This window comes from Serinus canaria, chromosome 1 (genome assembly GCF_022539315.1).
Source record: "Serinus canaria isolate serCan28SL12 chromosome 1, serCan2020, whole genome shotgun sequence".
NCBI classification, from domain to species: domain Eukaryota; kingdom Metazoa; phylum Chordata; class Aves; order Passeriformes; family Fringillidae; genus Serinus; species Serinus canaria.
Window position 1 is genome coordinate 96,976,552 of NC_066313.1, and position 22,672 is coordinate 96,999,223.

At 41.7% G+C, this 22,672-nt stretch overlaps 1 protein-coding gene across 2 annotated transcripts in view; it reads left to right on the forward strand.

Annotated features, from left to right (window-relative positions):
• Nucleotides 1-1,814: 1,814 nt before the first annotated feature.
• Nucleotides 1,815-22,672, forward strand: part of GLRA2 (glycine receptor alpha 2) — a 122,464-nt gene continuing 101,606 nt past the window's right edge. For both annotated transcript variants that reach the window (XM_009089667.4, XM_009089668.4), the window contains exons 1-2: nucleotides 1,815-1,882; nucleotides 4,034-4,167. In XM_009089667.4, coding sequence (XP_009087915.1) covers nucleotides 1,815-1,882; nucleotides 4,034-4,167 — 202 coding nt within the window. The remainder of the gene's footprint in view (nucleotides 1,883-4,033; nucleotides 4,168-22,672) is intronic.

Genomic DNA, 22,672 nt, shown 5'->3' on the forward strand with positions numbered 1-22,672 from the left:
GTCCAGAGAGGTTGTGGACACCGCCCTCCTGGATGTGTTCAAGGTCAGGCTGGGTGGAGCTTTGAGCAACTTGGTCTAGCGGAAAGTGTCCCTGCCGCGGCAGAGGGGTTGGAACTAGATGATATCTAAGGTCCCTTTCAACCACAACCATTCTATGGTCTTCTATATTTTAAAATTTTATATATTCTATTTAATTTATATTTTTTTCAGATACATCCTACCTTATTAAACTAAAATAAACAAACAAAATGCAACAGCTGACTTTCATTTAATGAACACTATGTGGCTTTGATCTCTTGCTAATGTGTGAACAATCCTTTTTCAGAAACATTTTTTTTTTTTTACGATGACTAGACACATGGTAACAGTAGTTGTCATGAAGCTGTAGGCTTTTTACTTGGAGATATGAAAAATGTGTGCATGTACAAATACTCCTGTGGAGTGAAGCAGTGTTCAGGTGCACTGGTTCTGTGTCAGGACTTGAGATGAACCTAAAACTGAAGAAAGAACAATAGTTCCTCTTATTTTGGGAGTGCAGGCTAGGTAAAAATCCCAACTTCTTTGCAGGAATTGATTTCCACAGTACTGAAAGTCAAGTTCTTCACGTTGAGGTGGAACTTGTGCATCAGCTTCTGCCTGGTGCCTCTCCTCCTAGCGGTTGGCACCACCGACGAGAACCTGGCCCCTTCCTCTCGACGCTCGCACTGTCGATATTCCCGCAGGGTGCTGAGGCCCCGGCTCAGACTCTCTTTGCGGGGCGGGTGCATGGGCAGGGCGGAGGGCAGGGCGGAGGGCAGGGCGGAGGGCAGGGCGGAGGGCAGGGGTGCAGCCCCGCGGGGAGCGGGAGGCGGTGGCTGCCGTCCGCAGGGCCTGCCCGCGCCGCGCCAGCGCCCCCAGCGGCGGGAGTGCGCACCGCACCGCGCCGCGCCGGCAGCGCCGCTCCGCAGCCCCACGCGTGGCAAGCGCACCGCGCCGACCCCCGCACACCGCAGCCCCCTCTCCCACAGGAGCGCCCCGCAGCGCCCCGCAGCCACCACGCCGCTCGCAGCCAGCCCAGCCCGCAGGTCCCGCCCGCCCCCGCGGCAGCCCCGCACCGCGCCCCGCACACGCCCCGGGCGCCCCGCGCCCCCCCGCGCCCCCCGCATGCGCAGCGCGGGCGCGGAGCTGTCCGAGCGCTGAATCCGGGCGCTCCCGCCCGCCCGCCCCATTCCAGCACAGCCCGGGGCTCCCGCCCCGCTCCCGCCGTCCCCACAGCCCCCCTCCCTCACACCCTCCCGCCCTCCCCGGCAACGCCGACGCTTCCCAACCCAAAGAGGGGGAAAGCAGAGAGACCCGGTAGCCCCGCCACCGTTCATAAATACTAATTTTCAGCGAAAGGGGAATAAAACATATCGACAACAGAACTGCTCTCAGCGCTGTTCCCTTTTGCCTGATGCTCCTCGCATAGTTGGGTTTTCTCCTCCTCTCTTTCCCTTTTTTTTCCTTTTTCTTTCCATTTCTTTTCTTCTTTTTGCTTGTTTATTTTTCCCCCTCTATCACCAAAAGCAAGTAGGGGGAACGACTGTGTCTGATGCCTTATCTCTTTTGTGCTGACTGCTGGAGATGAGCCTAGGCTTGACCTGACCATGATTCCAAGGACTGGCACTTCTCTTTTACCCCCACTTTGTAGAGATCCAGACCTTCTCTTCCTGATTGTCAAGAAAATTAAATTTTTGCTGAATTTGGAAATCTAGGCAGCAGCAGCTTACTTTTTCCCTGCATCTCTCTGGAATCGTTTCTGGGATATTTCCAAATCATCACAGAAAGCAGGAGGAATGAACCGGCAGCTAGTGAAAATTTTGACAACCTTGTTTGCATTTTTCTTAGAGACAAACCACTTCAGGTAGGTGATACCACTCTGTAATAATATTTGTCAAAAGGTTGTGAGAATCATAACTATAAAGATACTACGTCACAATAACCTAGTTCGTTTGCTGTATTTGAGAGTGTTTTGTGTTCATTCTATATAGACTATCTCTTTTACACTCAGAGACTCGTTGCTTGGTAACAAACACAAAAAATAATAATCTCAAGTTTGGGTGATCTATTTTCCATTTTCTGATGCAAAGATGTGGGCTTTTTTTCACTGTATATCAGTACAGCTGAGAACATTTTCTTCAGCTTTTCTTCCTAAATGCAAATTCTCTGCTCCTGGCAAAGGTTGTTTAGGAAGTTGCTTTGGTTCCCTCCTCTTCAATCTTTGGAAATGATTGTACCGGTTTTGTCAGGGATGTAGTTATTTGAAATTAGAGAACCAGCCCTCTGATTTTGGGGAAACCCAGGATCATACTAGTATTGTGTTCTCTTAAAGTCCCAGTGTTTCTGATTTTTTTTTTAATGTTTCATGAGCTTTTGCTCCAGTTATTGACTTTTTTGTGGTGCTAAGCAAACAGGTCAGTCTTATTAACCAGAATAGCATTGTAGATGAGATTCATTATTGGACTGTGTGCTGCTGTGCGTCTGCACGTACAGATGAATCTGCACGTAAAAGTGCTGTTCTAAGAGTAATGAGGGATACATATAGTGACAGAGTGAAACTGTTTATATTTGTGAGCCTGGCTTCACAACACGACTCTTAACTAGTGGGCTCTGAATGAAAACAGAAGTAATTTGTATATGAATAAGTGTACTGTCTTGATTTTCCAGTTTTTATTTTCTTAACTGAATTATTTCATTATTTTAGTTGGACAGATCATCTGCTGTGTATTAAATATTAAAAATATTTGCAATGGTACTCTGTCATTGACAAAAGCAAAAGGAAGCAACCGCCTCCTATAAATGGAACCTGAAAAAAATGTGTGGAATCACACCACGAGAATTTACTATCACCTTGTCTTTTAAGAATTTGAGTGAATTGCTTCTCTTTTGTAGTGAGAGAGGATTTGATATTTTCTTCTCCTTTCAAGTGATCAGATATGTATCTGATATTTTTATACTTGCATGTAGATGCATGAAAACACCCCATGAAGCACTCCTGAAATGGAGAGGCTCCCTTTGGGCAAATATTTAAACAGAGAGTGGTTAAGAAGTCAGAGTCAGAATTACTTTTAATTTAGCTCAAAGATAAAGTGGAAACAGACACAATGAAATTGGTTATTAAGGCTTAAAATAATGTTTTATTATTAAATCTGTGCCTCTACACACCAAATATGACCGTTTTCATCCTAGTTTCTTTTTCCCAGGGGAACAACCATGGGGAACTCCTAAACTGTCTTTCTCTGCAATGTGTTATGTGTTTGCAATACACAATGTGCTGTGTACACAGCATTTCACACACATGATATCGTACCAGAAGTTGTCCCTTAAATCCTTGAAACAGACATGTTCAATGAACTTGCATATGAATAGCACCTGGTGATACTAAATTTTATTATTCAGTCCTCATGGAGTGGCAGTGAAACTCCCCTAAGATCAGTTGTGACTGACTCCAGAACCCTTTTTGCTGTGTTGGGAAGGAATCTGGACACTCATTAGCATTATTTAAATATTTTTTGAGTATCATCTGTAAAAAACAATTTTTTTTTCATCTGTATCTTTCTCAGCATTAACAAATCTGGTATTTTTCAGTGTTGCTTGTTAAGTATTGTTGGTTGTTTGGAAGTTTAAGACCACCTTAAACCAGTGTTAACATTTTAACAGCATCCATGCAATTAAAATAATGATATAAAATAGGATATCAAATTCACTCGAAGATGGATCTACACATTAAGGTGAAGAGTAAATTGAATCTTCTAAAGTCTTAAAACTATAATGAATTTATTTTTAAAGCTAAGGCTTTTTCTGAATAGAAAATTGTGTTAATGCATGATACCTGGAACTTGTCTTTATTTCTAGAATAAAGTTTTTAGATGAAAGGTAGAGTATGTTGCTCTGTAAAAACATTAATTTCTACCTTCACTGAGTTGAGACAATTTTATTTAGTTATGTAATTTCTCCATGACTTGAATACAATACAAGCTAAATATTAGCTAATGGTGGCTAATAATTTATTTAGGACGACTTTCTGTAAAGAACATGATTCAAGATCTGGAAAATCCCCCTCACAGACCCTGTCTCCTTCAGATTTTTTGGACAAATTGATGGGAAGGACATCGGGGTATGATGCTAGAATCAGACCAAATTTTAAAGGTAAGTTTTCTAAGACTTCTAATTAATTAATCGATAAAGTTTGGGGTAAATTATAGGTTTTGAGGGGTTTTTAACCTCTGGGTTTAGATTATGTTTTCAGTAACTTCACTTTTCGAGTGTTATAGTGCCTTGGAAAATGGCTTATCCATGGGATGGACTAGGAGACAGAGCAGTGTAGGTAATAAGGGTCCAGAGCTTGAAACCCCTCTTTTGACATGACAATAATGTTCAGTTGTCAGAAAATGCTCCTGAAGACTTTTCTAATTTAACATAGTGAATAGGATTATGGGCTTCAGACTAAAACCAAATGAGATTACTTGTTTCTGAAATTTTTAAGCCACAAAACCAGAATCATTTAAACTTTCATGTTGAGATATTGTCTTCCTAAAGCAGTGTCTGAAGAAAAAAAAAATCTATGTTTTCTTTCAACTTGAAGAAAGTAAAATCTTCTTCCCCAAGGTAGGAGGGAGTCAAGGAATATACACAGAAGATTTTATCCTGCAAATGCTGAATGAATGATAAAAACCAATGGCTCAGGATCCCTATAAAATATAGAAATTGTATTTTGTTTGGTACTTCTATGACAGCCGCCTTTTCTTCCAAAATTTGGGCTGAATTGTGGAACATCATCACCACCATCCCAGCACAAAGAAGGCTGTGAAGTCTGGAAGCTTCTTTTGCAAACATTATTACTCAAAGCAAGTTTTCCTTGCTGTAGTCCTGTAAATCCCTATAGAAGACAGCATGGAATATCTTGTGGCTTTCTATGAAAGGAGTTGGAAGAGAAGTTTTCATTGCCAATATTTAGCATTTTGGGAAAGTCCTATAATTCCATCAAAATCATCTCCTCTATGCCAATTTAAAGCTCAGAATATGGTTTTACTTTGAAAACTGATGGAATGCTTTTTCCCTTAACAGATCTCACGGCAATGCACATTTGCAACTCACATCTATTAGCTCTGGCCACTGAAATGCATTTTTTCCTGTATTAAGCCTTTTTAGCAGTACTGTGAAAGTTGATAATGGCTGGAAAAAATAATCATTTCTTAGCCAGTGAATGAACTGTAAGGAGGGAAGAAGCTCACATGTCAATGAGAAAAGTGTTTAATTAAATTTAGATCAAAGATCGGTTTCTTCCCTCTGTTCCACATGTGCAAATTACAAGATTTAGAACAAAGTGCCTTTTTTTGACTGCTTCCTATGCCTGAGCGAGGAGCAAACCAGTATGGATTTCAGATCCAAAGGTTTGAAAGCTGACAAATTAAGAAAACCGAGTCAGTGAAGTCTAAAGTCTTAATTTCAGAGTATTTTTAAAAGTGCTTATTGAGTTCCTGAGCTGGTATCCACATCAGCTTATAGTAAGCAATATTGCATTAGTCTCTCACATTAATTTTGTGTATTTGCGTGAGTATCAGCGAAATTTTAGAGAATGTAAATGAAGGCAGAAATTGCCTGAATTGAGCACAATATCAATCCTTAAGAACATTTTCCTGATCTTTAAAGAGGAAAGAGCAGGGGGTCAGGGTGGGGTGTGCACTAAAAAATCATCTCTTGTATTTCAGACAAAAAACAGTAATAGCAACAGTCCCATGTACATACATGACAGCTCTCTATTGCTCCCCAGTTTGTATCTACAACCACTTCAGGAAGGCACAGGAGGCAGGCTCATGGCTTTGCTCCCCTGACACTGAAGTGTGTGGAGCAGGTATTGTGTGGTGCACATTGAGCTGTTGGACAGACACTTCTCCCCTCTGAGTCCTGTGTTTTGTTTGCATTCCCAAAGTGAAGCTGCTGCCTGTTGACACATGTGAGACCTTACTGGGAAAGCATCTGCCATATTTTGGTTTTTGATTTATTTATTAAGTCACACTCCAGAGCAGGATGGTACTTTGTGGTAGTTTGAACTGGTAAATAGATCTTCAGTTCTTTCTCATAATTTCATGTCTGTGAGCTCTCCCAGAGCTCTCAGTCTCCTGGTGAGGGGCCTGAAAGTTCTCCTTGTTCTTTGCTATGCTCATTTGAATGCTATTTTAGACCAGAGTTTAGAACTAGGGAGTTAAGTCATGCAGTTTTGAACTTCACATCACCAGTCAAAACCTTGCCATTCAAAAACCTTGTTTATTAGTCAATATCCATGTTTTTGTTGCTCAAGTCTTAGCAATGTTTCAAATAAATGGAAAACACTAATTGTTCTGTATTAAATACTTCTTCCTTTTACAGAATAAGGACAGCTGCAAAGGAGTACAAATAAATTTATTTTGCTTGAAGTTAGTATGATAAAGATTATTTTTTTACTGAGTCTTTACTCTGTCCATAATAAATTGTTCTGGTTTTTAACATTTAAATACATGTTTAAGGTAATTTTGGGGGTAAGGCCTATTGCACAATACTGATGTTCTAAATCATATAAATGGAAGAATGAATGAAATGCTGAATGAGTACCTGACTCATAACATTTTTCATATTTTAAGGAAAGAACTTTTTATCATAAAAGGCTCCTGGAGCAATGGTTTAAACTAGGGATCATCTGTCTGGTTTTGATTTTAGGCTTGGGATTAAATTTATTTACTATGTTTCAGAAATGACATTGTGAATCAAGATAGTTGTGCCACCTTCAGTCTCTCTTCTTAGGGTCTTGAGGGGCAGCTGTTTGAGGAGTGGCTGAGGGCACTCAGTCTGTTCAGCCTGCTGAGGAGGAGGCTGAGGGAAACCTCAGTGTGGTCTTCAACATCCTCATGAGGGGAAGTGGAGGGGCAGGCACTGTTTTTTTGTCCCTGGTGAGCAGAGACAGGACCCGAGGGAATGGCCTGAAGCTGCATCAGGGGAGGTTTAGGTTCAATACTGGAAAAAGATTTTTCACCCAGAGGGTGGTTGTGCACTGGAACCAGGCTTCCCTGAGAAGTGGTCACAGCACCAAGCCCGAGAGAGCTCAAGAAGCATTTGGACAATGCCCTCAAGCACATGGTGGGATTCTCTTGGCCCCTGTGCAGGGCCAGGAGTTGGGCTTGATGATCCTGATGGTCTCTTCCAACTCAGTTCATTCTGTGATTCTCTGATTCTACTCATGCATTTGTCTGGCTTTTTCTGCTTTAGACCAGTTACACAGCCTTTTCTGAGCCCACTACAGGGATTTTAATGTGTCAGAAAACTCTGATTTCGTGGAAATGCAACTGAGTAGAACACATTTATCTTATGCCACTGATTATGCAATAATTAAATATACTTTTATGACTAGTTTGAATTACTGGAAAACAGCAGCTATTAGATCAATTTTTGAAATAAAGGCTATGCACTCTAAAGAGAGAGGAAAATGCTACTGGAACAAGGTGTTTTATCCAGATAAAGCATTCTTCATTAGCAACTACTTTTTCTTATCTTGTTCTTGCAAATTAAAAAATTCAGGAAGATTGTGGGAGAGCAACAGGTGAATATATAAACATTTAGACATCAACAACAGGGGTTCTTTGGTTGTAATTTTATTTTTTTGTGGCTGGTCTTTTTTGGTTTTGTGCTTGTTTTTTTCCCAGCAATACTCTATAATGAAAGATACTGTCTCTTTTGTGTAGTTCTGTCTTATACAATCATTCAAACACAGAAAAACATATTTATTTTTCTTTTTGATTTCAAGTGGTTGGATACAAAATATCCAGACACTAAGAGGAGATATCTCCCTGATGAAAAGCCAGAAGGAAGTTCCAGAGTGACAGCTCTAAAAACTGCCCTTCTTTAATTATCACTCTCTGTCAGATATTTAATGCACACTTTTTCATCTTCCACTTATCTTTCAATGAATTGGAATAGGCTAATAATTTGTGTAAGGACACAGAGGGGAATACTTTTAAAATGTAAATATGGAGACTGCAGTCTAGTACTATCTGAAGTCCCTGAGAGACTTTCTGTTGACAGCAAAACTATGCTTATATAGTCCTGTGAGCTGAGTTGCAGTTTCTTGTTCAATTATAATAGCAGTTGAGCATGGCTTCTGAAAGGTGAGGCTTGGACAATGCATTTTTACTTTATTAATATTAATTTTCTATTATTTGATGGTAAAACACAAGAGACACAATATCTCTTACTTTCTCCAATGCTCACTTTGCTTTCAAATTTAAGAAAAAAAAGGCAGGAAATAGCACATTCCTGGCCAGTTTCATAACAGAGGTGCTCTACATCGCTTTCTCGTTGCCAGAAACAAGAGATGGTGAAGTGGTATCTTTGCTTAGTATACATTCAGCTAGGCTCAAGAGCACTGCATGTAATGCCTGGATACAAGGGATCTATCAAAACTGAATTACGTGAGATCTGGGGCTAATGGAAAGCCAACTTGAATTTAACATTTCCAAGCAGGTGTTGATCTTCAGAGGTTACCAAATTATTTCAACTTTTTAACACTGTCATCATCTGCTACCACTAAAAACCAAAGTGCAATCTAGAAATTATCAGATAGAAAAAACTCCATTATCTATAGGCACTGCTATGTCAGTTATGCCAAATACTTTAAGTAACAGGCTGGCTGTCACGCCCAGGGCACAGAGCAGGGGAGTTGGTCACCAAGAACTGCAGAAGTGTGTCATCTTCAGGTATAGAAAACATTTACAATGAAGATGATAGCGATTTTCTTTGTATTGAATGTCATTTCATGTTTTAAATCCAGTGTTTCTGATTGAATCATTATTTACAAAAGATTATTCTGATTTTTATGGAATTACCTGAAGGTGTGCAGCAATAGTGCGTGTTAATGTTACCCTCATGACTGGATGGTGCAATACAGTGTGAATTAACCTGCTCAAAAGCTGTTTTGTTAGTGATGCAGTTTGGGGGTGTAGGGCCATAGTTGTAAAAGATTAGTCTGTGATTACAGCAGTGTAATGCCATTTTCACACCGAGTCTGTGGGTTTATATTTGAATAATAAACACACAGACTAAGTAATTTACTGACAATTAGCCTGACAACTGTTACAGGAAATGGCTTATACTTTAATACTTTAACTCCTTGGCAGCAAGGATCAGGTTTTCCCATATGTTCAAACCCACTGCTTACTTATTTGGCCCCTTGAATTGACCAGTAATGAAATGTTTAAAGAACATGAATGGAAAAAACTGAATGACAATTAAGGGTGAAATTAGTGCCATCAAGCTAATAAATAAAAGCAGTTTCATGCACATAAGAGGATTTGTCTGCAAAAGTTGACCCTTATTTAGACATATAAAAGTTGAAAAACACACCAAAGATATGCTGCAGGACTGCAGCAATTTGTTCTCCAGTGGTTAACAACCTTCCCACTCCACTTCAGTTGGTAATAATTATTGGCCCTGAAGTCACATGTGGTGAATATCCTCTACTGGGCTATTCTTCACAGAGGTTCAAAGGCTCAGAGGGCCAAGTCCAATGGAGTCTCAAATCTTCAGGCAGAGCAGTGTGCTGTAAGAAAGGGCACATTATTGGTGCATTCAAGTTTTAGGGCTAGGATGAGGATTCTTTATAGGAGAAGGGCAACTAATGGGGCACTTTTCAGATCTGGCCCGACCATTGCGCTCCCTAAAGATAATTGCTTGAGATGTCCAAGCATCTATTATTAGGAAGGTAAGCATCTGTTTTATTTTCTGTCTGGAAACACATCTAAAACTTTGCAATGTTTTCAGATGTATACACACCTCATTGCACAGCAAGATGCTGCACAAGGATACTTACCCACAGGACAGGGAGTTTATTTTTCTTCAACTGCAAAAATGAAGCTAAGGAAATGATGCTCAGTCTCTGCACAAGGTATGCACATTTTCAGGCAGAAGGAGCCTCTTAATTGTGTTTCTTTTAAAACTGTTAGGGGAACAAAAAAGGGCTACGGAGCTTGCACTTCTTCCTCTCATACTTTAATTTCAGGTTTTCTCAGAACATGAAGAGGCTGAATGAGTTGCATGGCTAGTTAGGTTATATCCAGGTTACCTGACAAACAGGGCCAGACAGCAAGCTCAAGGCACCCCTGATTAGCTACACTGCTTGGCTTTTTGCTCATCCACTGGATCTCTTTCTGAGCTACCCACAGCCAGCTGCTTCCAGGGCAAGCCAGAGAGGCTGTGAGCACGCAGCAGGGTAAGGCACAAGTTAACCAATGCTTCCTGGCATCCAAGCTGAGGATCAGTCCAGGTCTTCTTTTATATATAAAAGTTTAGCCACAGTCATCTGTATTGTATTGGTGTGTTGCTTTTATTCAGAACTAATTATTTAATTGAGAGATATCAATAGATTTGGCTCTTGTCATGGAATATTATTCTGCTGCTGCATAAACTGCAAAGGAGATTTCTTAAAAACAAATGTAAAACCAGAGACAAAAGACCTTTCATATCAAAGGAGTAGATGCTATTGTTTTGATCGTATTCTAATATAAGTGTAATGTTTTTATCACATCCAGTGTCATGTTCACACTTAAATTTTTCATGCAGTTGAAGCCAAGGCCCTTGGGTCACTCATTAAAGATCTTGCTGTGTTTTGGCTGTTTTAGAAAGCATGCAATTTATATTTAGAACATACAGAAACATGTACATTAAATTTACTATAAGTATAGACATTTATAAGCTACAAATCTGTTTTACAGTTACTAGAAAAATGAATTCATAAACCAGAAATATGCAGTTTTATTAGACAGATTGAATACTTTATTTTTTCCCTCTATAGATTTCCACAGAATCCTAGAATAGTTTGAGTTGGAAGGGACCTTAAAGATCACCTAGTTCCAACCCCCCTGCCACAGGAAGGGACACCTTCCACTAGACAAGATTACTCAGATCTCAGGCCAACCTGGCCTTCAGAACATCCAGGCATAGGTCCTCCACAACTTCTCTGGACAACCTATTCCAGCATCTCATCATCCTCACAGAAAAGAATTTCTTTCTAATATCTGATCTAAACCTACTCTATTTCAGTTTAAAGACATTATCTTTTTGTTGTCATCATATTGTAATGCTCTCGTGCCTTCTTGGTGATTTCTCATGGGCAGCTCCTCACAGCACTGACTCCTTTTTCACAGCCTCCAACTCTCTTCACAACACAACCAATAAACTCGCTCTCCCTCCTCACCCAGCTAACCCACTCTTTTGTAACACTCTTCTTATTGGACCCAGCTGTGGCCAATTAAGGGCAGGCTTGTTCCTAATCTTTGGTGATTAGTACAGCTGCAACTCCTCAGGGGTGAAACTGCCTTCTGCACTATCTTTATTTTCTTACATTCTGTCCCTCCACATCTCTTGTCCTGTCACTACATGTCCCTGTAAAAGTCCCTCTCTATCTTTCTTGCAGGCTCACTTTACGTAGGCTGAAAGGCTGCTCTGAGGTCTCCCCAGAGCCTTCTCTTCTCTAGGATGAGCAACCTCAAGTGTCTTAGTCTGTTCTCATAGAAGAGGTGTTCCAGCCCTTTGCTCATGTTTGTGGCCCATCTCTGGACCTGTTCCAACTAATCTATGTTTTTCCTGTGCTGAGGTGCCAGAGCTGGATGCAATATTTCAGGTGAGGTCTCATGAGAGCAGAGAAAAGGAGGGACAGTCCTCTCTCTCCCTCTCCCAGCTGCCCACACTGCATTTCATGTAGCCCAGGATAGGGTTGGCTTTCTGGGTGTCAGCACGCATTGGTCATGTCCAACTCTTTCTCCTTTCTCCTTCTTTTTCCTTTTTCCTTTCTCCCCAGGGCTGTTTCCCATCCCTTCTCTGCCCAGCCTTTGCTGGTGTTTGGCATTGCCCCACATACAGGACCTTGCACTTGGCCTCATTGAACTTCATGAGGTTCGCACAGGCCCACCTCTCAAACCTCTCAAGGAGCCTCAGGATGGCATCCCTTCCCCCCAGTGTGCTCACCACCCCACCCAGCTGGCTGTGTGTCCCACTGTCCATGTCGCTGACAAAGACATTGAGCAGCACCAGTCCCAATACTGACACGAGCTGTTGGACTTGGATATTGAGCTGTTGACTGCAGCTCTAGCAGGATTGAAGAAAGAGGTTCTGCTCTCCAGAGTCCCTTTTCACTGTACTCAGGGCTCTCTAATCTTTCCTGGTACTCCTCAGGCATCTCCTGGCTGTGTCACTGGCACCCAGATGAAGCAGCAGCAGTGGGTAATAATGGGCTGTACGAGGGTAAGCAGCTCACCTCTCTTGAGAGCACAAGGATTCTCCCTCCACACCTCATGGAGGAGTCACCCAATGTCCCTTTTCTCAGTTCACAGGTTGTTACACAGGGAGCAGATGGAGCTGCCTTGCTCAGTTCCAGCAGCAATCCTGATCTGACAGGTCTTTCCTCCTCACTCTCCAGAGCAGTGAGTGGTTCTGTGATGGCACCTCAGCCTTCAGGTGAAGTCTCATCGTCCTGAAGGTCCTTGCCTGTCCAAACTTGCATTCTTCATTACTGCCCCCCTCTGTGTATGTGTGTGTTGGGGGGGTTCTTGACCTTGGGTATGTGTAAATCTCTGATTAAGTCATTCAAAAATGTATGTTTGACAATTCAGCTCCCAACTAACATTTCACAGTCTTTCACAGAAATGTGTGATTTTAAGTCTGCAGAGAGGAGACCCCATATGATGCAGGCAGGGTGGTACAGGATCTGGCAGAACTCTAAGATGAAGGATGCACTATATATGGCATAAATTGTGAGCTGTCAATGTAGTAAACACCAAGTCCATGATTAAAATTCTAAATTTATAGAAATATAAAGGCTCTGATGCTAGACACTGTGCAAGATCTAAGCCATACATACATGAGAGAGAAGTGTAATTCACCAAGCATTCAGTTACTTATGAGGGTTAAATAAGAGCAGCCTTGTGGCTTATTTGAACTGTGCCAACTACCAGAAATCCTCAAGTATTGCTGGGGAATGAAGATATTATGATTACTCCTGATACATCAACTCCATGTTAGCATTTCATGAGTCAATAAAAGAAGAAAGCATTTAAAATAGGACTTAGGTGGAATATGAGCCCACAAACAAACCCCATGCCCCCCTCCAGAAATCTCTGATCCACCAGCTTTCTAACTCTTGGCGTTGCATTTCTGTTTTACTTAAAGTTTCTCAGATTCTCTCAGTTTTGCTCTCAAGTGTGCACAGAAGTGCCCCAGTCTGCTTGACAGAGCACCCACCTCTCTCCTAATCCAAATTTAGACTCTGATGAGACACTGCCCCACCTCCATCTCCCTATATGGACCAGGCATCTCAGAGCCTGCCTTATTTTCCACAGGAAAAAGATTCCTCTCAGTGTGGATCTGTAATCACTTAACATGCCATCCTGACACCCCCAAACAAATGGTGTCTTAGGGGTGGCCTGCCATCCTCTACAATACAGAGAAGGTTTTATGGTCCAGTTTTCCCTCAGCTTGAAGAGTTCTCCATCTGATCCAAAGGAGTATAAATGATTCTAAGAGGTCTATTTTGAAGCAAAGAATTCAAACTTGAGTGAGCCAGGGAATGTGACTTTTCAACCTTTCAATGTAGCTGCTTGTCTGAGAAAGGAGAGCCTTTACTCTTGCCCACTTTGATGAGATGCACAGAAGTGCCTGTTGTAGCCAGTACACTTTGGGGGCAACTGATGTGACTGTCACAGAAAATGTTGTGAGGACAGGTTTTGAGATGCAGCACTTCTCTCACATTTCCTGATGATTGCCCTAACCATTAAGATAGAAGTATTTTTAGCAGCAACCACAGGCTGCACTTTAGGATGAACCTCCTCTGAATAAAAGACAGTGAGAGAGATGCCACCCTATTTTCTTAAAAATCAACAGCCTAAGAGATGCAAGTCGACATCCCTTCAATCTGAGACAGGCATTGATTGAAGCTCTTAGAAAGGATCCTTTCTGCATGAAATCTCTCAATATTTTGTTATTGGCCACAAAAAAGACTATGTTTTAGAAGGAAAAACTGAAATTCTTGACTGATTTTCCAGTGTAACGTTGTATATGCTGATCTGGTGCAGAGTGGTCTGAGCAGTGGATCCTGAAAGGAGGTACCTCAAGCCCCCTGAGAATCACAGTTTTAGGAGGGCACACAAACAGCCTGTTGCAGATTTCTTGCTCTCTGCAAGTAGAACCCTGCTGTGCTGAAGCATCATGTTCTGCCCCATGGACCACATGGTTCCTCCACAAGGGCCTGGGTATTCTGCACCAAAGCAGCAGCCACTGCAACTCCTTCTGCCTGCAGTGGGGCTGAGAATTTTTTGGCTGTAATAAGCAGTGGTCTATCTGGAGAAGCACTGTGTCAGAATGATGCTCTCCTCCAAAAGATAATAACCTCTACCTGTGTATTTATGTGTCTCCAAAGCCCAGGACTGCAGAGAAGCAACTGGGCACAGCAGTGACTGGCTGAATTGAGGGCACTCTCCACTAAGGAATGGTAACCAACACTCAGTTGGTTCATGCTGCACGAACAAACTTGTTGCTCCCCCATCCCAGGAACACAGCTATGGGTTATCTCCCTTGCTTTTGTCCTTGGGGAAATATATCTGAGAAAAGGCTAAATACCTTCCTTAAACTGACATAATCAGTCAGGGAAAACCTAGGATTGAAATTTACCAGATCAATACTCACAGTGTTAGGCTGCCTCTAATGCCTACGCTCCCAATGTGTGCTGTTCTATGTCTGTGTCTCAGGCTATAAAACCATGCTATCAGAATTGCTATTTCTTCTTGCTCTGTTTACCATGTCTGATAAAGTATTGGTCCTAAATAATAAATAAAACAACAGAACAGCTTGCTTAGAAGGCTGCTATAAACTCTCACACTGCAATTTAAATCAGCTGTTGAAGAGATGCAAATTACATGCATGGTGCCAAAACAGGAGCATATGTAAAAATTCCTTTTTTTCCCAGTTGTGAATTTGCCTGTTGCCTGTGCATAAGCACATGTGCATGTGTTTATGCACAGGCAAGAGGTAAATTCCCCCTCAGGTTATACTAAAATGGAAGATATGTTTACTCCATATAAGTTTCAGACTGCAGCAATTTTCCTTTCCAGTGATATCCCATCAGATGGAGCAGAATGAGGTGTTAAAGCCTTTGGTCAGTCTGGTTATAGGAAACATCCAATAAAAAGCATTTGGGAGAATTTTTCAGCTCTTTGGCTTTGTACCTCTGCAAATAATTTTGCACTCTTTGTCTTCATACCCCTGAGAGTTTTAGTTTCTGTCACACTTCAGAGGTGTGTTTTGTGTGAGGCAAAGCACACACGCAATCTGTTAAAATGAGGCTTTAACTCCTTGGTTTTTTAATAAAATATAAATTGGACTTATCAAAGTTAAATATAAATAGGGATAGATTCAATTTAGATGAATAAGTTCCTCAGTGTGGACACAGTCTCACTTGGATGACTTTGTAGAAGACCTCTGCTCACCATGAGTGTTGGTGGTAGAAGCCAGAAAAAGATCATATGCCCTGACCCTGCAACATGGTTTATGTCAGCAGAGCTCTGAGCCTTTGTGCAAGCCAGGTGGTGCTCCTCACAGCAATGCAGTGAACATCCTGCATCAAAGTGCAGATTTGGTATTGACAGAGAAAAAAAAAAAAAAATAAGGCAGTCACTTTAGAAGATGCTTATTTTTTAGGCTGGCAAAGAGTTATTCCCCTCCCATTCTTCCAGTCATTTTATATATACAAGGAACAGATGACTGAAAAAAATTCTTGTGAATGAGACTAAGAAGTATCTTAAGGATGTCTTGCAGCAAAAACACAATTTTTTTCTTGTATTTAGGATGTGGGATTCAAGATAGGATATTCCCCAGAGGAAAGGAGATGTGTGAAGGACAGGGATAGGAGGCTGAGTTAAACAAGCAACAGATCAGTTGATGGGAACATTGAAGATGAGAGTCAGTATGGAGGAATTAATTTCAAAATAATCTTCTGCACACATTGTGTGAAAATGAGTTGAATTGTAAGGTGGTAAAAAATGCTAAATACTTAAAAATAAAAGGAAAATTTTATTTTGTTAGTGCAAGATCTGGTGGGTGTTTGTGTCAGTGTCTCTGACCTGTTGCTGATTGACATCTATACCAGCTCCTGACCATTTCTGTTGTCATTTGTCCCTATCCCTGAGCCATCCTATTTGTCTAAATCCCATTGTTCACTTGTGTCCCATGTATCATTTGGTGTATAATTCCATATCAGCCATAAATCAATGTTTGCTCTCTAATATTAGTCACCCAACTGCTTTTATAATTCAAGTCCTGCATATGCCTTCAGACAGTAAAACAAGGATGATTATGGAGAAAAGCTGGTAGAATTGTTAAATAAAATGAATGTCTGAGGCTCAAAGGAACAAGAAAGGAAGTAAAATGGATTCTGAGTCCTTTCTGTAGCCACAGGGATAGGTATTGTCTAAACTTGTATTTGAGACTATAGCTGTTGACACTTACAGCTGAGCTTCCATTAATTTCTGCAACACAAGATCAGAATCACAGAGAAGTAACAGAATAAGACATATTTATAGAAAAATGAGCAAAGTAACATTTCTTTTAAAAGAAATATTTTGAAATGTGTGCCAAGAAAGAGTAATCAGTTCATTCTGACTTAAAATAGAAACCTAGGTTAGTAGCGATATTTTAATATTCTTAATACACTTCTTTTTTTTCTTTCTTCCCTCCTGCCTTCTCTTTTCAGTGAACATATTTATACCTTGTGATTCCATGCAGTCTCTTAGATGAGTTGGCTACCCTGGATTCATAAAAAATTATTAGTAAGATTACTCAGAGGGTGTTTGTCTGACCCTATGCTGGAGTGCAGATTTCATGATTTCACTTCTGTAGATGAAGTACCATCTTTTATTTAACCACATTCAGGAGTGTCCCAGGCCTCTGCACATGTTACACAGTTCATATGCCAATCAGCAGGGAAGATCTCTGTTTTAATTAATGCAGAGCAACTGAGCAGTTTCTCAGGATCAGGTGTAAGGAGCATCTCTGCTGAGAGCCACTTCAGTGAGCACTGTTTTGTGTTAGCAAGAGAAATAGAGGTCTGGATATTTTCATGTCAGAAGAAAAGCAAACAATTCCTTTTGCCCAAATACTGCCCATTGCTCTATTGCGTTGGAAGAAGGAAAACTTTAGAAAGAGATGCCTTGCAAAGAGGTGCTTGTCATGACTTGAAAATCTGAAAGGTTAGTGGAAAGCTCAGACAAAGAAAAACAATTTGATGAATATATGAAAGATTAAAGGATTGATTTGAATATTCTCAAAGTTGACATAAATTCTAAATAACTTTGCCCTCTAATCTTGTAGTTCCAGTGGGAAGTTTCTAGATGTAAGATTTCTGATTCACTGTTTTTTAGACTTATTTCCACTGTTTCATTTGCACACGGAATATTTTAGCTCTGGGAGTGGCTGCATCCAGTCACAAGTGTTGCTGAGGGTTGTGTAGAAATATCTGAGTGAGCTTTCAAGTGATTTCCTCAGAGATGTGCTGAACAACACTGGGGTGATACAGAGCTCAGCAGGAGCTATAATGTCTGGGGTTAATGGCCTCCAGTGAATTCCAGCCTGCCATGACCACATTGGTACCATCCCTCAAGCTCCCCACGTGAAAGCCAGCTCCAGCACATTTATACAATCTGGTGTGACTGCTGGGGCTGTATATTCTCTGCAGACCAGCTCAGGTTAGCTGGGTAAATCAGGAGCATGTCAACTGTTTAACAGGCTTCTCTTTTCTGAACTCCTGGTTCGTGAAGCGAAATGAAATAGTGCCCCAAAATTGTTCTTGCTCAGTGTCTATTAGATAACCTGTGTGAATATATCCCACTGTAACCCAGAGCTGACAGTAATGTATGTTTCTGTTATCAGCCTCAGCAGAAAGAGTCAGGGAAGAATGAACACATCATATGGACTATCCTGTAATGCCAAATGCAGAACTGAAGAGGCTTTGTGGAGTGAGACTTACTTTCCTCTGCCAGAACTGGGTCTATGGACAAAAGCATTCACTGAATGTGAAGCATGCCAATCCAACAATTTTCACAAGAGCTTTAAGGCACAAAAAAGTGCATCTTAGCAGGGATTCTCCTTCCTTGAAATGTTGATAGGATTTTACCAGCATGACTCCAGTTACATTCAGCAATAGTCCCACAGCTGAAAACTCACAAACTACTTCAGGAATTGACTATTCACTGTTTGAGCTCAAGCTGTGTCAATGTGCATACAGACAGAGATGGCTTTAGCAGTACTTACTCCAGAGAATTTTCTTTCTGTGTCTCTTCCTGTGACCACCTGTACCTGACAATCACTGGAGTATTTGTCTTGGGAGGCCTCAGTGGTATTTTGCTGATGAAGAGCTTTCAATTTGGCAATATCACATGCCCTTTTTAAATCCAGGTCATCTCATAGGGCCACATTCTTGCTTAGATGCTTTCTCAAGCAAGTGAAGGGAAGCAGCTTAAATCTTGATATAAGAGTAGAGGTCTCTTTTTGTTTGTTTGTTCATATGTATTTGCATGTGCACTTCTGGAAATAGGCAGCTAGAACTAGGGAAAAACTGTACTTTCTGCTGTCATGCTTTCCTGCTGATTCCATCCAGCATTACCTCTACAGCTCACCTGCTATGGGTAGGGCATGTTGTGTCTCCCTCAGTCTGAAAGATACAATTTTTATAAATGGTATTGCTCATATGCATTTCTCAGACACTTGGTAAGTCTTGAATCGAGTGATATCGATGGGAATGAGAGTCCTAAAAAGATTTTAGGCATCTAAAGGTCTCTACAGGTTTTTCTCTGATTCTGTAAGTGCTTTTGTGACTCTTAGCCTCAGTCTGTTGGTCATAAATACATATTGATTACACAAAATACAATTCTGAGTCATGAATGCAACAGTAAGCACCCAAATTCATTGCCATATTCCTACCAGGGCAAATGGCATTCTCAGCAAGCTAAGTTATTATATATGACAGATGAACTTTCAGAGGATGTTGGTTTTAGCTTCATGAAGCAGAACAATAATTTTGTCTTTATTTGAGTTTACCAGCAAATTGAATCAGTGCAAAATAGCATACAATTACTGCATTTCTGAGACCTCTGGCCTTATGGATTTTTGTGTTTTGTTTGATTGGTTGCTTTTTTTTTCCTATGGTTGTTGTTGTTTGGTTTTAGTTTCTTCTTTGTTTGTGTTTTTGTGGGTTTTGGTGGTTTTTTTTTTGTTATTGTTCTTGTGGTTTTTATTTTTTTTAATTTGGAGGTGGTTTTGTTTGTTTATTTAGTAGGTATTATTATAATGAGTTAATAATAAGTGATATAAATTTAATAATCCACATTGGATTGTGTTGAACACATCTAAGGAAGAAGAAATTCTGTGTTTACTGGGCATGGATATACTTAGGCAGTCAGGGTGATGAACTTGACAGAAAACCCATAGAAAGACAACCTCACAGAAGAAAGGCATCACTACCCAGCAAAAAAATGTCACCTTGATTTGTCAGCCTCGGGGTAACTATGTTGTCCTGGTGCCGTTAATTTTGCCTCCTGTGACTGAGCTGTTAAGACTCTAATGAGAGGATGATGTTTAAATAGAGGAAAAGATTGGTTTTGCCCAAAGGCAAAATGATAGGGAAAGAGAAAATCTTACCTAGGTGCTTGCAAAAAAAACTACCTGTAGTCTGCCTCTTGATTTCTTACTATAACCTTAAGCAAACTCATTAAATTGTGTGAATTTTTTCATCACAGTTTGGACTACACATTATAAGGGCCCCTGGAAACAAGTGTGCAGCTGCACTTCTTCTGGGGCAGCTGCAGGATCCCTGTGTCTCAGAGGAACTTTTTCAGTGCATCAAAGGCACCTTTGTCTGTCTGGCCCAACCCATGGTCACTGGCCAAGGGACTGGCTGAGCTGCCTTTGATGGCTCTTCTCCAGTCGTTCTCCTGTGTGCTACACTCTGAGCAGGGAAGGAGCTAGGATGATGAACATCTTGTCCCTGTCTAATGACCATGGCCAGCTGAGGTGTCCCAGCAGCAGTTTATCCTTGTCTGACTTGCAGGGATGCGCCTGCAGGGCCATGGAGAGCTGTCTTGGCAACTCTTGAAGCGGTAATTCAGGCACCCGTAGTACTGCAGCTGCAGAAGCAGAGGCCTCCAGAGGAGTCAGCTCTGTTTTAGGTCTCATGAGGACTCTGATGGATGTTGGAGGCTGTTCAGTTTGGTTGGGGATAAATGGTTTCTAAAACCCCAGCTGTCTCCAGAACTCGCATTTAAAAACCAAGTCCAACAAGTTTCTCTATCCTCCCCTGCTGTCCTAGGATGTGTGTTACTTGAACACACATCCCTGCTCTCCTAGGATGTGTGTGTTACTTTATCTGGTGCTCATGTCAGCATGTGGGTCTTTGTCCTGCCACCATCCACATTTTGATCACCTCCCTTGTTTGAGCTCTGACCTGAAATCCCTCTCCTACAGACAATGGGATTCTCCATCCCTGGTGGAATCCCTGCCTTCCCACTTTGCCCCTTGGTTCTGTTTCTGGATTCCTGCTCTATCTCCACACTCAGGTGGGATTGATTTTACTTTTTTCAAATAGGCTTGATTATCCTGCTCTCCATGGTAAGGGGAAAAGGGAGATTTGGCTCAGATTTCTCCTCTGTATCTACAAAATAAATAATTTGAGATAGCGAGAAAAAACCTCTGCATTGGCACAGAGTCAAATTGAGGAGGTAGACCAGAAAATATTATGTATAGAAAAAGATACAAGATTCTTCACAGATCTGTAAATATCTTGTAAATATTTCCACTGTCATTCCATAAGGTCGTTCTGCCTCGTTGTCTTTTATTTTTGCTTCCACATGTCTTGCCCACAGTTCCCTACGTGTACTGTATTTCAGTTTGCCTTACAAAATCCCTTAATAAATACACTTATCGAAGAAACTTGGCAAGTGCACAGGTATCATTTTAAATCGCTTGCGTGATTTTAATATTCCCTTCCCACTAAGGACAATTTCGCTATATGGTTGGAATTAATGTGAATGTAAAAGTCTGTCAGGTGAGACCTGGAAACTCTACACCAAAATCGACAAGAGTTGGGATGAACTTGAGGATGTAGATGTGATAAGCTGCAGTTAGGATCATCTCCAGTGAAAGAGTATGAGTAAATCTTCACAAGAATATACCAAATGAAGCAAGATCTGTGACCGTGGGCTATCAGTACTGAAGAATATTTAGCAGAGGCTGGAGTTAGGAGCTGGATTGGCCTCAAATGTATTCCTCTCAGCACTCATCACTCCATATGGGGACTGTCGTGGTTTGAGAGGAAGTGAGTTATTGGGGATGCTGTGGTCAAACCAATAGGTGCTCAGATTTGAATATTGGCACCTGGTGTGGCCACTGAGGACATGGATATGCCTCTGAGAACACAGGGGGGTTAAAAGCTGAGAACTCCCAGGGGGAAGCTCTCTTGGTTCCAGTTCATGAAAGAGAACAGAACTCTACTGCCCGGGTCCGAGCTGGGTGTGGGAGGGGAGCCATGAGGCTGGAGGAGGTAGGCTGGGCCTGGGACAGAGAAGGGAGGTGAAGGCCCCCACAGGATGGAAGGGTGGAGGAGCACTGAGAGGATTCAGGCTGCCTCCCGGGGGAGAGAGGGAGAGAGAGAGAGAGCAAGCTGGTGTCTGTGCCTGTGCCACCTTGAAATCTGATAGCACAGACAGAGTGAAGGAGCAGGGGTGGGTTGTGGTGAGGTGCTGGCAGGACAGCGTGGGAGTTCTGGACAGGCAGAGCCTGAGACTTTTAACCCTTTTCTTGGATGATGGAAACCTTACAAATGCTGATTCCTCCTGAAGTTGAATGAGGAGATGAGATGAGATGAGATAAGAGGAAATGGGCCACAATAGAAATTGAGAAGAATCCTAGGTGGGAGGAGATGATGGAATGGCCTTTGGCTGGACTTTTCTTGTATAGCCACACAGAACCATTTTTTCTGTCACACAGAGACTGCATTTAGGGGGGAGGCAATGGCTTGGAGCCAAGAGAGTGCAGTGATGTGATGTGAAGAAGTGTGTGAACAGAGATGACAGGTGAGGAGGGTGGTGGTGCTCTCCATCTTCAGGGAAGGAGATGATTTCTGTTCTCGAGACCCCCTCGGCCTCAGGGGGTAAAATTTGGGGGAGACAGGTCCCAAAAGTGAGAGACTGTGCTATTTTTAGAACTGGGCAAAGCTCCCTTAAAAGGAAAACCCTAGAAGCAGCTCTGGTCCATGCACAGTGGTGAGAGCACTGGGCATGGAAGGAAGATGTCACGATGGCAAAATGATCTCTGGGCGGTGCCACGTGTGACATGGAAACACGAGAGGTTCCAACTGTGTTTCCAGAGGAAGCCTATGGCATAAGAGTGATTCCTCTCTCCTTGATGAACTGAGAATTGATTATCTAAAGAGTGGTGATGGAATGAGAGTTGGTGATCTGAGGGGTAAATGTATTGGAAATTTGGTGGGGGGAGGAAGAATGTTTTTGGAAGGTTTTCATTCCGAGTTCTGTGTGTTTCTCTTTATATATAATTGTAGGTTAATAAAGTTTTTCCCCTTTTATTCCTAAGC